The 14,801-nt window shown below is 54.2% G+C and overlaps 1 protein-coding gene across 1 annotated transcript in view; it reads left to right on the plus strand.

Moving 5' to 3' along the window:
- STAMBP (STAM binding protein) overlaps positions 1-14,801 on the plus strand; it is a 196,905-nt gene that overhangs the window by 100,804 nt on the left and 81,300 nt on the right. The window contains exon 3 of the mRNA XM_085636201.1: positions 11,028-11,103. Coding sequence (XP_085492327.1) covers positions 11,028-11,103 — 76 coding nt within the window. The remainder of the gene's footprint in view (positions 1-11,027; positions 11,104-14,801) is intronic.

Genomic DNA, 14,801 nt, shown 5'->3' on the forward strand with positions numbered 1-14,801 from the left:
AGCAAGGCAGAAAAATCCCGTTCTCACTGAGATGTGAGAGTTTGGTTGAAGAAGCAGCTTTACATCATGTCCTGGAGCAGGTTGTGTCTAATAAATCAATGATAGCAGAATTGAATGGGCCATAAATACCTCAAACCGTATCTCTTACAAGAATGTAAGAGTAATTCATAGAAACAGAAAAGGTAACTTTGCCAGATAGAATTACAGCTATTACCCGAAGGAGACGTGCAGGCCTTTTCAAGCGGTCTCTGTTAACTTCACCTTTGGTTTTCTGTTGGAAGATCAAAGTGCCACTACTAAATTAGTGGGTCCATGCTGGCATGTAGTGAGTGACAAGCTTTTGAATGGGTTCTGGAGTTGGGTTCACAACTTGAAAGCCGTAGAAAATGATGCACAGCCCTTGAACTTAATTAACATCTGTGGGAGCCAGTAGAGTTTCAGTGGCAGCAGGGATAACATAAGTAAATCATTTAAATTAGTGTGGTCTACCCTCGTGCATTTGCCTCGGTGATGAGTTCAGGTCTAGTTTGTAAAACGTTTGCGGCGCAAATTATGCTTCTGGGCCCAACACCATAGCACTCGCCCTTGCACAGAACTACCTGATATTTTTTGGCAGTAGCACATTAAGTTGGTGTGGTGTTCAATGGCACTTTATAGCGCACTTTACAGCATATCATCTTGTGTTGCTGATCTTATCCATATTGAAGGCAATGATGACAGTGGAAACAGCATAACTCAGCACCACCACAGCATCGCTCTAAGCAACCACAGCAACACTCAGTACCACCACAGCATCACTCAGCACCACCACAGCATCACTCAGCGACACCACATCATCACTCGGGGCCACCACAGCATCAGTCAGCACCACCACAGCATCAGTCGGCACCACCACAGCATCACTCTGCACCACCACAGCATCACTCGGCACGACCACAGCATCACTCGGCACGACCACAGCATCACTCGGCACGACCACAGCATCACTCGGCACGACCACAGCATCACTCGGCACGACCACAGCATCACTCGGCACGACCACAGCATCACTCGGCACGACCACAGCATCACTCGGCACGACCACAGCATCACTCGGCACGACCACAGCATCACTCGGCACGACCACAGCATCACTCGGCACGACCACAGCATCACTCGGCACGACCACAGCATCACTCGGCACGACCACAGCATCACTCGGCACGACCACAGCATCACTCGGCACGACCACCGCATCACTCGGCACGACCACCGCATCACTCGGCACGACCACCGCATCACTCGGCACGACCACAGCATCACTCGGTACCACCACAGCATCACTCGGTACCACCACAGCATCACTCGGTACCACCACAGCATCACTCGGTACCACCACAGCATCAGGCAGCACCACCACAGCATCAGGCAGCACCACCACAGCATCAGTCAGCACCACCACAGCATCAGTCAGGGCCACCACAGCATCAGTCAGGGCCACCACAGCATCAGTCAGGGCCACCACAGCATCAGTCAGGGCCACCACAGCATCAGTCAGGGCCACCACAGCATCAGTCAGAGCCACCACAGCATCAGTCAGGGCCAGCACAGGATCACTCAGGGCCAGCACAGGATCACTCAGGGCCAGCACAGGATCACTCAGGGCCAGCACAGGATCACTCAGGGCCAGCACAGGATCACTCAGGGCCAGCACAGGATCACTCAGGGCCAGCACAGGATCACTCAGGGCCAGCACAGGATCACTCAGGGCCAGCACAGGATCACTCAGGGCCAGCACAGGATCACTCAGGGCCAGCACAGGATCACTCAGGGCCAGCACAGGATCACTCAGGGCCAGCACAGGATCACTCAGGGCCAGCACGGCATCAGTCAGCACCACCACAGCATCACTCAGGGCCACCACAGGATCACTCAGGGCCACCACAGGATCACTCAGGGCCACCACAGGATCACTCACCTTCACCACAGGATCACTCACCTTCACCACAGGATCACTCCCCTTCACCACAGCATCACTCCCCTTCACCACAGCATCACTCAGGGACACCACAGCATCACTCAGGGACACCACAGCATCACTCAGCACCACCACAGCATCACTCAGCACCACCACAGCATCACTCAGCGACACCACATCATCACTCGGGGCCACCACAGCATCAGTCAGCAGCACCGCAACATCACTCGGCACCACCACAGCATCACTCGGCACCACCACAGCATCACTCGGCACCACCACAGCATCACTCGGCACCACCACAGCATCACTCGGCACCACCACAGCATCACTCGGTACCACCACAGCATCACTCTGCAGCACAACAGCATCAATCAGCATCACCACAGCATCAGTCAGCACCACCACAGCATCAGTCAGCACCACCATAACATCGCTCAGGGCCACCACAGCATCACTCAGGGCCACAACGGGATCACTCACCTTCACCACAGCATCACTCAGCACCACCACAGCATCACTCAGGGACACCACAGCATCACTCAGTACCACAACAGCATCACTATGCGCTACCACAGCATCACACAGCGCCACCACAGCATCAATCGGAACCAACACAGCATCACTCAGTAGCTCCACAGCATCACGATGCGCTACCACAGCATCACTCATCGCCACCACAGCATCACTCTGGGACACCACAGCATCACTCGGGGACACCACAGCATCACTCGGGGACACCACAGCATCACTCGGGGACACCACAGCATCACTCGGGGACACCACAGCATCACTCGGGGACACCACAGCATCACTCGGGGACACCACAGCATCACTCGGGGACACCACAGCATCACTCGGGGACACCACAGCATCACTCGGGGACACCACAGCATCACTCGGGGACACCACAGCATCACTCAGCACCACCACAGCATCACTCAGGGCCACCACAGCATCAGTCAGCACCACCGCAGCATCACTCGGCACCACCACAGCATCACTCGGCACCACCACAGCATCACTCGGCACCACCACAGCATCACTTGGCACCACCACAGCATCACTTGGCACCACCACAGCATCACTCGGCACCACCACAGCATCACTCGGCACCACCACAGCATCACTCGGCACCACCACAGCATCACTCGGTACCACCACAGCATCACTCTGCAGCACAACAGCATCAATCAGCATCACCACAGCATCAGTCAGCACCACCACAGCATCAGTCAGCACCACCATAACATCGCTCAGGGCCACCACAGCATCACTCAGGGCCACAACGGGATCACTCACCTTCACCACAGCATCACTCAGCACCACCACAGCATCACTCAGGGACACCACAGCATCACTCAGTACCACAACAGCATCACTATACGCTACCACAGCATCACACAGCGCCACCACAGCATCAATCGGAACCAACACAGCATCACTCAGTAGCTCCACAGCATCACTCAGTAGCTCCACAGCATCACGATGCGCCACCACAGCATCACTCATCGCCACCACAGCATCACTCATCGCCACCACAGCATCACTCATCGCCACCACAGCATCACTCGGGGACACCACAGCATCACTCGGGGACACCACAGCATCACTCGGGGACACCACAGCATCACTCGGGGACACCACAGCATCACTCGGGGACACCACAGCATCACTCGGGGACACCACAGCATCACTCGGGGACACCACAGCATCACTCGGGGACACCACAGCATCACTCAGCACCACCACAGCATCACTCAGCGACACCACATCATCACTCGGGGCCACCACAGCATCAGTCAGCACCACCGCAGCATCACTCGGCACCACCACAGCATCACTCGGCACCACCACAGCATCACTCGGCACCACCACAGCATCACTTGGCACCACCACAGCATCACTCGGCACCACCACAGCATCACTCGGCACCACCACAGCATCACTCGGCACCACCACAGCATCACTCGGCACCACCACAGCATCACTCGGTACCACCACAGCATCACTCTGCAGCACAACAGCATCAATCAGCATCACCACAGCATCAGTCAGCACCACCACAGCATCAGTCAGCACCACCACAGCATCAGTCAGCACCACCATAACATCGCTCAGGGCCACCACAGCATCACTCAGGGCCACAACGGGATCACTCACCTTCACCACAACATCACTCAGCACCACCACAGCATCACTCAGGGACACCACAGCATCACTCAGTACCACAACAGCATCACTATGCGCTACCACAGCATCACACAGCGCCACCACAGCATCAATCGGAACCAACACAGCATCACTCAGTAGCTCCACAGCATCACTCAGTAGCTCCACAGCATCACGATGCGCCACCACAGCATCACTCATCGCCACCACAGCATCACTCATCGCCACCACAGCATCACTCATCGCCACCACAGCATCACTCGGGGACACCACAGCATCACTCAGGGACACCACAGCATCACTCAGGGACACCACAGCATCACTCTGCGCCACCACAGCATCACTCTGCGCCACCACAGCATCACTCTGCGCCACCACAGCATCACTCTGAGCCACCACAGCATCACTCTGCGCCACCACAGCATCACTCTGCGCCACCACAGCATCACTCTGCGCCACCACATCATCACTCTGCGCCACCACAGCATCACTCTGCGCCACCACATCATCACTCTGCGCCACCACAGCATCACTCTGCGCCACCACAGCATCACTCTGCGCCACCACAGCATCACTCTGCGCCACCACAGCATCACTCTGCGCCACCACAGCATCACTCTGCGCCACCACAGCATCACTCTGCGCCACCACAGCATCACTCTGCGCCACAACAGCATCACTCTGCGCCACCACAGCATCACTCGGCACCACCACAGCATCACTCGGCACCACCACAGCATCACTCGGTACCACCACAGCATCAGTCGGCACCACCACAGCATCAGTCAGCACCACCACAGCATCGGTCAGCACCACCACAGCATCGGTCAGCACCACCACAGCATCAGTCAGCACCACCACAGCATCAGTCAGCACCACCACAGCATCAGTCAGCACCACCACAGCATCAGTCAGGGCCACCACAGCATCACTCAGGGCCACCACAGCATCACTCAGGGCCAGCACAGGATCACTCAGGGCCAGCACAGGATCACTCAGGGCCAGCACAGGATCACTCAGCACCACCGCAGCATCACTCGGGCCACCAGAGCATCAGTCAGCACCACCGCAACATCACTCGGCACCACCGCAACATCACTCGGCACCACCACAGCATCACTCGGCACCACCACAGCATCACTCGGCACCACCACAGCATCACTCGGCACCACCACAGCATCACTCGGCACCACCACAGCATCACTCGGCACCACCACAGCATCACTCGGCACCACCACAGCATCACTCGGCATCACCACAGCATCACTCGGCATCACCACAGCATCACTCGGCACCACCACAGCATCACTCGGCACCACCACAGCATCACTCGGCACCACCACAGCATCACTCGGCACCACCACAGCATCACTCGGCACCACCACAGCATCACTCGGCACCACCACAGCATCACTCGGCACCACCACAGCATCACTCGGCACCACCACAGCATCACTCGGCACCACCACAGCATCACTCGGCACCACCACAGCATCACTCGGCACCACCACAGCATCACTCGGTACCACCTCAGCATCACTCTGCAGCACAACAGCATCAATCAGCATCACCACAGCATCAGTCAGCACCACCATAACATCGCTCAGGGCCACCACGGGATCACTCTGCGCTACCACAGCATCACTCAGGGACACCACAGCATCACTCAGGGACACCACAGCATCACTCAGGGACACCACAGCATCACTCAGGGACACCACAGCATCACTCAGGGACACCACAGCATCACTCAGTACCACAACAGCATCACTATGCGCTACCACAGCATCACACAGCGCCACCACAGCATCAATCGGAACCAACACAGCATCACTCAGTAGCTCCACAGCATCACTCATCGCCACCACAGCATCACTCATCGCCACCACAGCATCACTCATCGCCACCACAGCATCACTCATCGCCACCACAGCATCACTCATCGCCACCACAGCATCACTCGGGGACACCACAGCATCACTCGGGGACACCACAGCATCACTCGGGGACACCACAGCATCACTCGGGGACACCACAGCATCACTCGGGGACACCACAGCATCACTCGGGGACACCACAGCATCACTCGGGGACACCACAGCATCACTCGGGGACACCACAGCATCACTCAGCACCACCACAGCATCACTCAGCGACACCACATCATCACTCGGGGCCACCACAGCATCAGTCAGCACCACCGCAGCATCACTCGGCACCACCACAGCATCACTCGGCACCACCACAGCATCACTTGGCACCACCACAGCATCACTTGGCACCACCACAGCATCACTCGGCACCACCACAGCATCACTCGGCACCACCACAGCATCACTCGGCACCACCACAGCATCACTCGGCACCACCACAGCATCACTCGGTACCACCACAGCATCACTCTGCAGCACAACAGCATCAATCAGCATCACCACAGCATCAGTCAGCACCACCACAGCATCAGTCAGCACCACCATAACATCGCTCAGGGCCACCACAGCATCACTCAGGGCCACAACGGGATCACTCACCTTCACCACAGCATCACTCAGCACCACCACAGCATCACTCAGGGACACCACAGCATCACTCAGTACCACAACAGCATCACTATGCGCTACCACAGCATCACACAGCGCCACCACAGCATCAATCGGAACCAACACAGCATCACTCAGTAGCTCCACAGCATCACTCAGTAGCTCCACAGCATCACGATGCGCCACCACAGCATCACTCATCGCCACCACAGCATCACTCATCGCCACCACAGCATCACTCATCGCCACCACAGCATCACTCGGGGACACCACAGCATCACTCAGGGACACCACAGCATCACTCAGGGACACCACAGCATCACTCTGCGCCACCACAGCATCACTCTGCGCCACCACAGCATCACTCTGCGCCACCACAGCATCACTCTGAGCCACCACAGCATCACTCTGCGCCACCACAGCATCACTCTGCGCCACCACAGCATCACTCTGCGCCACCACAGCATCACTCTGCGCCACCACATCATCACTCTGCGCCACCACAGCATCACTCTGCGCCACCACATCATCACTCTGCGCCACCACAGCATCACTCTGCGCCACCACAGCATCACTCTGCGCCACCACAGCATCACTCTGCGCCACCACAGCATCACTCTGCGCCACCACAGCATCACTCTGCGCCACCACAGCATCACTCTGCGCCACCACAGCATCACTCTGCGCCACAACAGCATCACTCTGCGCCACCACAGCATCACTCGGCACCACCACAGCATCACTCGGCACCACCACAGCATCACTCGGTACCACCACAGCATCAGTCAGCACCACCACAGCATCGGTCAGCACCACCACAGCATCAGTCAGCACCACCACAGCATCAGTCAGCACCACCACAGCATCAGTCAGCACCACCACAGCATCAGTCAGGGCCACCACAGCATCACTCAGGGCCACCACAGCATCACTCAGGGCCAGCACAGGATCACTCAGGGCCAGCACAGGATCACTCAGGGCCAGCACAGGATCACTCAGCACCACCGCAGCATCACTCGGGCCACCAGAGCATCAGTCAGCACCACCGCAACATCACTCGGCACCACCGCAGCATCACTCGGCACCACCGCAGCATCACTCGGCACCACCACAGCATCACTCGGCACCACCACAGCATCACTCGGCACCACCACAGCATCACTCGGCACCACCACAGCATCACTCGGCACCACCACAGCATCACTCGGCACCACCACAGCATCACTCGGCATCACCACAGCATCACTCGGCACCACCACAGCATCACTCGGCACCACCACAGCATCACTCGGCACCACCACAGCATCACTCGGCACCACCACAGCATCACTCGGCACCACCACAGCATCACTCGGCACCACCACAGCATCACTCGGCACCACCACAGCATCACTCGGCACCACCACAGCATCACTCGGTACCACCTCAGCATCACTCTGCAGCACAACAGCATCAATCAGCATCACCACAGCATCAGTCAGCACCACCATAACATCGCTCAGGGCCACCACGGGATCACTCTGCGCTACCACAGCATCACTCAGGGACACCACAGCATCACTCAGGGACACCACAGCATCACTCAGGGACACCACAGCATCACTCAGGGACACCACAGCATCACTCAGGGACACCACAGCATCACTCAGGGACACCACAGCATCACTCAGGGACACCACAGCATCACTCAGGACACCACAGCATCACTCAGGGACACCACAGCATCACTCAGGGACACCACAGCATCACTCAGGGACACCACAGCATCACTCAGGGACACCACAGCATCACTCAGGGACACCACAGCATCACTCAGGGACACCACAGCATCACTCAGGGACACCACAGCATCACTCAGGGACACCACAGCATCACTCAGGGACACCACAGCATCACTCAGGGACACCACAGCATCACTCAGGGATACCACAGCATCACTCAGGGACACCACAGCATCACTCAGGGATACCACAGCATCACTCAGGGATACCACCACAGCATCACTCTGCGCCACCACAGCATCACTCTGCGCCACCACAGCATCACTCTGCGCCACCACAGCATCACTCTGCGCCACCACAGCATCACTCTGCGCCACCACAGCATCACTCTGCGCCACCACAGCATCACTCTGCGCCACCACAGCATCACTCTGCGCCACCACAGCATCACTCTGCGCCACCACAGCATCACTCTGCGCCACCACAGCATCACTCTGCGCCACCACAGCATCACTCTGCGCCACCACAGCATCACTCTGCGCCACCACAGCATCACACTGCGCCACCACAGCATCACTCTGCGCTACCACAGCATCACTCGGGGCTACCACAGCATCACTCGGGGCTACCACAGCATCACTCGGGGCCAGCACAGCATCACTCGGGGCCAGCACAGCATCACTCGGGGCCAGCACAGCATCACTCGGGGCCAGCACAGCATCACTCGGGGCCAGCACAGCATCACTCGGGGCCAGCACAGCATCACTCGGGGCCAGCACAGCATCACTCGGGGCCAGCACAGCATCACTCGGGGCCAGCACAGCATCACTCGGGGCCAGCACAGCATCACTCGGGGCCAGCACAGCATCACTCGGGGCCAGCACAGCATCACTCGGGGCCAGCACAGCATCACTCGGGGCCAGCACAGCATCACTCGGGGCCAGCACAGCATCACTCGGGGCCAGCACAGCATCACTCGGGGCCAGCACAGCATCACTCGGGGCCAGCACAGCATCACTCGGGGCCAGCACAGCATCACTCGGGGCCAGCACAGCATCACTCGGGGCCACCACAGCATCACTCGGGGCCAGCACAGCATCACTCGGGGCCAGCACAGCATCACTCGGGGCCAGCACAGCATCACTCGGGGCCAGCACAGCATCACTCGGGGCCAGCACAGCATCACTCAGGGTCAGCACAGCATCATTCAACGACACCACAGCATCACTCAGTGCTTCTTACACTTTTTAATTACAACTTCTCAGCATGCTGCACAGCAGCCACACTTCTCTACAGCACAGCTTAGAAACATTGCCAAAGTCAATAGCTCTACCTAAACACTTATAAGGCCCCCCAATGCATAGCCAATAGGTCTCGCCTTTGGGACATTATAAATGTTTAGTTATCCAGCTCAATAGCCTAGATTAGACAACATCAAGTGTTGCATGGCTATTCACTTATAATGTCCCAAAAGCGAGACCTATTGGCTATGCCAATGCTTGTTTATACAGTATACACAGCAGAAAGGCATCAATTTAATATGCCTAAAACATCACACAATGAACTCAATCTTTTATATCAAGAACGTCTCTTAAGGACCTTCATTTTGAACATCCTGCAGCCTTTGTACTGTGAACTATGTGCGTCATGTAAGGACCTCTATCCTCTTCTTACAAAGAAATGAATTTAAGAGTTTTCATATAGTACATCCTCAATATCCCACTTGTGCCTCTATACTGCACACTGAAGTGCATCACTAGGGACTGCATCTTCTGCATCCAGAGGAGTAGGTTGAGGTTTGGATTGAGCGACTTGGCAAGCATTGGAAACTAACTTGTTAAGAGCCAAATATGTTTTAATACACAGACTCCAGTTTTTTGTTGACTGCACTCCCAGTAGCCCAATTGGTACTTGAGGATCTAACATGTGCTATGGCTTTTGATTCCATAGCATGAATATTTCAATGTCTATCAATTCAGCGGATAGTTAAGGGGAGAATCCTGGTGGCTGTTTAGTACTTACGGAGCCAGTGACTTACTGGAGGGGCTAAAGACTGATAACTCACTCATGCAGACTTGTTCTTCCTCACTGCTGCTCGCAGGCCCGGCCAGGTGTTTCAAATATCGTTTCAAAGAAATTAACACTGCTGCTAAGTCAACCAACCAAATTGCGTTCATTTGTAACGGGCAGTCTTCCACAGCTCTTCCATGGGCTGTGGACGAGACTGCTCACTATGTAAACCTGCCATCATCACAGTGCTAAATACTTAAACGAATGAAAATGTATAATGTTTTTACGAATTCCGAAAAAAATATTCAAGGTCTGCTTTATTTTTTAATTTGTTTCTTACAATTGTAATAGTTTGTTCTGTGGTTTAAAAAAAAAATATGAATAAACGTATTTCTTCGAAAATAACAACACTGGCACACCAACCCATCTCTCTGTAACTTCCCCGTTGATCAGGAGATCATCACAGCTGAGACACACCCTCTTATGTCTGTGATCCATTCTTCAGGCAGTGACCATCAGTGCAGTGAAAATACCTATGTAGGTGCCTCAGTTTATTCTAACAGTATTCCTATCTTGACTTGCAGTGCCCATCGAAGTAGTAACATGTATTTCTGTATCACTCCTTAGGCTCTTCATTGAGAAGCTGCCAAAGCATCGTGATTACAAGACTGCCTCTTCCCCAGAGAAGAAAGACACACTGAAAGTAAGTATATTCACCAGATTGTATTGAAAAAGCAAAACGAAAGGTCTCTTTCTTTCATTTATGCAATATGCCTAAATTTTGGGAATCTTAACGCAGAGTGATAAATTGATTATTTGTTTTTGGAAGACCCATTTCTGTGCCTTATTCAAATGGCAAGTAGGGTTTCATTTTTAGGTCTCGCCTGGCGTGGGCTGCGCAAATGCGCAGTCTCGCTGGCAAGATTGAATGATTTGGGGTATTTTCTGTAAAGGGCATTAAGCCCCGCCCCTCTTTTCCGTTGGCCGGCGTCACCGTTTATGCCAAACGGTGGCCAGCCATTGGAAAAGAGGTGTTGGTGACGTTTTAGTTCGGCTTTCTGAGCCGTCCCATTTGGATGGGCTCGTCTGCCTTCCTTCTGCCGTGAAAGCTTTCTTATCTTTATGGGGCCATGTGTTTCAAAACACATGGCCCCATAAAGACAAGAAAGCTTTCACGACGGACGAAAGTGAAAGCAGACCGTGCTTGTTGTCTTACTCGATGTAAAGTGTTCTGTCCTTGGCATCGACAAACTCCATGTTATAAAAAACTTCAAAAATAAGTAAAAAACCTAGGCGCTCGGTACCAGCGGCGCAGGAACTGGGGGTGCGGGAGGCGTTGTGCAGAGGGGTTTAGAAGAACAAGGCACATTAAAGGGATATTCAAATATTTTTCTCCAGACAGCATTTGGTGTTATTTCAAAGACGTGCTGTCAAATACCCCATGTGCCTTCAGTGAGGTTAATACCCCCGTTCTGTTCAAACACCACTGCCGGGTATTCTGTGCTAGCCAGTCTCCTTTATATCAAAGTGACGCACGGGAACCCACAACAAGTGAGACACATACCAGCATCACCCAGGCCCCACTGACCACAAACTCACCTCCGTGAAGTTCCGGGTCATCTTTCCGAAGGAGTTTGGGATGCAAAGCAGAACTGGGGTGCTGGAGTTGGAGGATGACCGGCGCCGCCACGTGCCGATGCCCACTGCCCAGTCCAGGGCCACCAGCCCCTCGTCTCTGAGCTGCAGGTGCTCCCTCACGAAGTGAACTCTGCTGCTTGGGGGGCCCAGGAGGGACACCACTGACTGCAGGGAAGGCAGGGCCCACCAGGGCCAGCCGCTCCAGCTGGGGCCCCGGAAGCTGGGGCAGTGCACGAGCAGGTAGCTGGCCAGGGCAGAAGGCGTACACCTGAGCACTGGCTCTGCGGAGGGGCCCTGACCAGGCGCGCCGACCCCGGTCTGGATGAGGCCCGTGGGAGGCAGGACACCGGTCAGGAACAGCAGGAACAGGATGGCAAACAGGACCAACAGGGCAATCGTCACAGTCCACGACCAGAGCATGCAGGTGATGACGAAGAGCACAGCGATGGCAAGGACAGCGGCGACGCACCTGGGCTTTGGAACTGGGGTCCCAGACATAGCCCTGGGAGCCAGAGCGAGTAGGGAGTGTCAGAGCGCACGGCGTACACTGTGAGGAGAGGGCACTGGTGGATAGGGGTGTGAGCTACGCAGAATGCAGAGACAGGAAGACCGAGAGGAAAGGGTGGTTTGTGCGCTAAGCACTGAATGAACTCCATGCAGAGGAGCAGAGAGAGTCCGTGAGAAAAAGAGAGTAGGCGAAAGCCGCAGAAAGTGGTGCGCCTGTGTACAAACCCCCAAGAAGAGGCAGAGAGCGTGGGGGTGAGGGACAAAAACCTTGAAGAACTGAGGTGAAGGAAATGGGAGAGGTGGGAAGAGTGTGTGAGAGAGCTAGAGGTGGGAGGGAGAGTATGAGAGAGGGGGGAACTAGCTACTCTTCCGAAAGAAACCTTATTGGCCTCAAAGTAAGACAGGTGTTTAGAGAGGCAATGACTGTCCTCCAGCTGGCAGGGAAAGCAAAGAAAGAGAAGGGCTATGCACATCTTCCAGTTTCAGAGTATGTGAGAGCAGCATCCAGACGCGTGGGAGGGGCACCCAGAGAGAGAGAGGAGGGTGGTAGATGTGGATGAATGCACAGCATGAGGAGCTGCAGGAAGGCAGCATGTGTGAGCAGGCAGCAGAGAGAAGAGGCAGGGAGTGCGAGGGAGGGGTGAGGGGGGCAGTGTGGGTGCCAGGGAGAGATGGTGGTGTGATTGCAAGGAAGATGTGACAGGATCAGTTGAAGTGAGAGATTAGAGGTAGCAGTGGGAGAGTGAGGGAAAAGTGACCGGGTCGGTGGCAGTGTGAGGGAGAGATGAGCAGAACTACCCAGAGATAGCACCCCAAAGATTAAACACGACCACACGCACTTTTTGGAGAAAGATACAAAAATCTTTATTGAAAAGATAGAGCGCCTTGACATAGTTATCTTCTCTTTGAGGCTGGTATTGCAGCAACTGTTGCCCCCAGAAACCAGCAACAGGTAGGAACTGGAGGTCCCACCCCGGAAAATGCAGTAATTCAGTAACAGACAAACAAAAAAAAACAGCGAGCAGGCAGTATTGGTGATATAAAAATCTGGGTCAACAACGTAATCCTCGCTTATAAAGAGAGGCAGAAGTGATAGGTGAATTATGAGAAATTTCTGGTGCTAGTCTGGTGTCAAGTGGACACGTGCCTGCCTTTCCACAGACAGAAACAACGCACATTTTTTAGACCACCAGTACACCATCTCTCTGTCTCTGTCTGTCTTTCTCCCTCTCTATTTTCGTTCTCTCTGTCTCTCTCTCTTTCGCTCTATCTCTATCTCTCCTCCTTCTTTCTCTATTTCACACACACACACTTTCTCTTCCTCCTTCCTTCACTCTCACGCGATTGCTGTCTCTTTCTTTCCTACACACGCTATTCTCTCTCTCTCTCTCTCTCTCTCTGTGTCACTCTCTCTCTCTCTCTATCTCACACACACTTTCGCCCTCAACCCCTCTGACATGCGCGAGCACGTCTATCCTCACACCGATCTGCAACTCTTCACGAGCATATGGCGCGAGCACTTCATTGCACCATGATTGGAGCTTGGTCACAACCAAGCCCTTCATAAAGGCCACACTATGTGAAACAGCGCATCACGCCTTGTAAGGAGTACGATGCGATATATCATTCTACTATACTGAACAATATCAACACGCACAAAACAGCAGAGGTGCAGGCGTCCCTTGCCCTGCAGAATCTTGGGAATCTCACGTAGGACGACATAAAAAATAAACAAGCATTGGCATAGCCAATAGGTCTCGCCTTTGGGACCTTATAAGTGTTTAGTTATCCAGCACAATATCCTTGGTGCAACAACATCAAGTGTTGCATGGCTAAACACTTATAAGGTCCCAAAGGTGAGACCTATTGAATATGCCAATGCTTGGTTAACATAGCACTCTTTTATCTTTTGTTTTGCTTTCCCATAGTATCATAGTGCTTTGTGATGTCCCTGCAGTAAGTACCACTCTCAGTATAATGTCATCGTTTTTCTCTGTCTAATCTTTGTGAAATCTTACTGGGCACTGCCATTTCTACCAGAATTTATGAATTGAGAAGACAACCTGTGTCCCTTAATCGGAACCTGGCTATCAAAACTAAATATAAAAAATGTTCCTATAGTATGTATTTATGTGTCAATTAATGCATATATTGAAGGATACAATGACTGCTTATCTTGAAGGATAGCACATGAGAACATATGCTGCAATAATGCCTGGGTAAAAACTATTGTGGTTCTGGACCGTTCATATTTTA

The sequence above is a fragment of the Triturus cristatus genome, chromosome 11, assembly GCF_964204655.1.
Source record: "Triturus cristatus chromosome 11, aTriCri1.1, whole genome shotgun sequence".
In the NCBI taxonomy this organism is placed as follows: domain Eukaryota; kingdom Metazoa; phylum Chordata; class Amphibia; order Caudata; family Salamandridae; genus Triturus; species Triturus cristatus.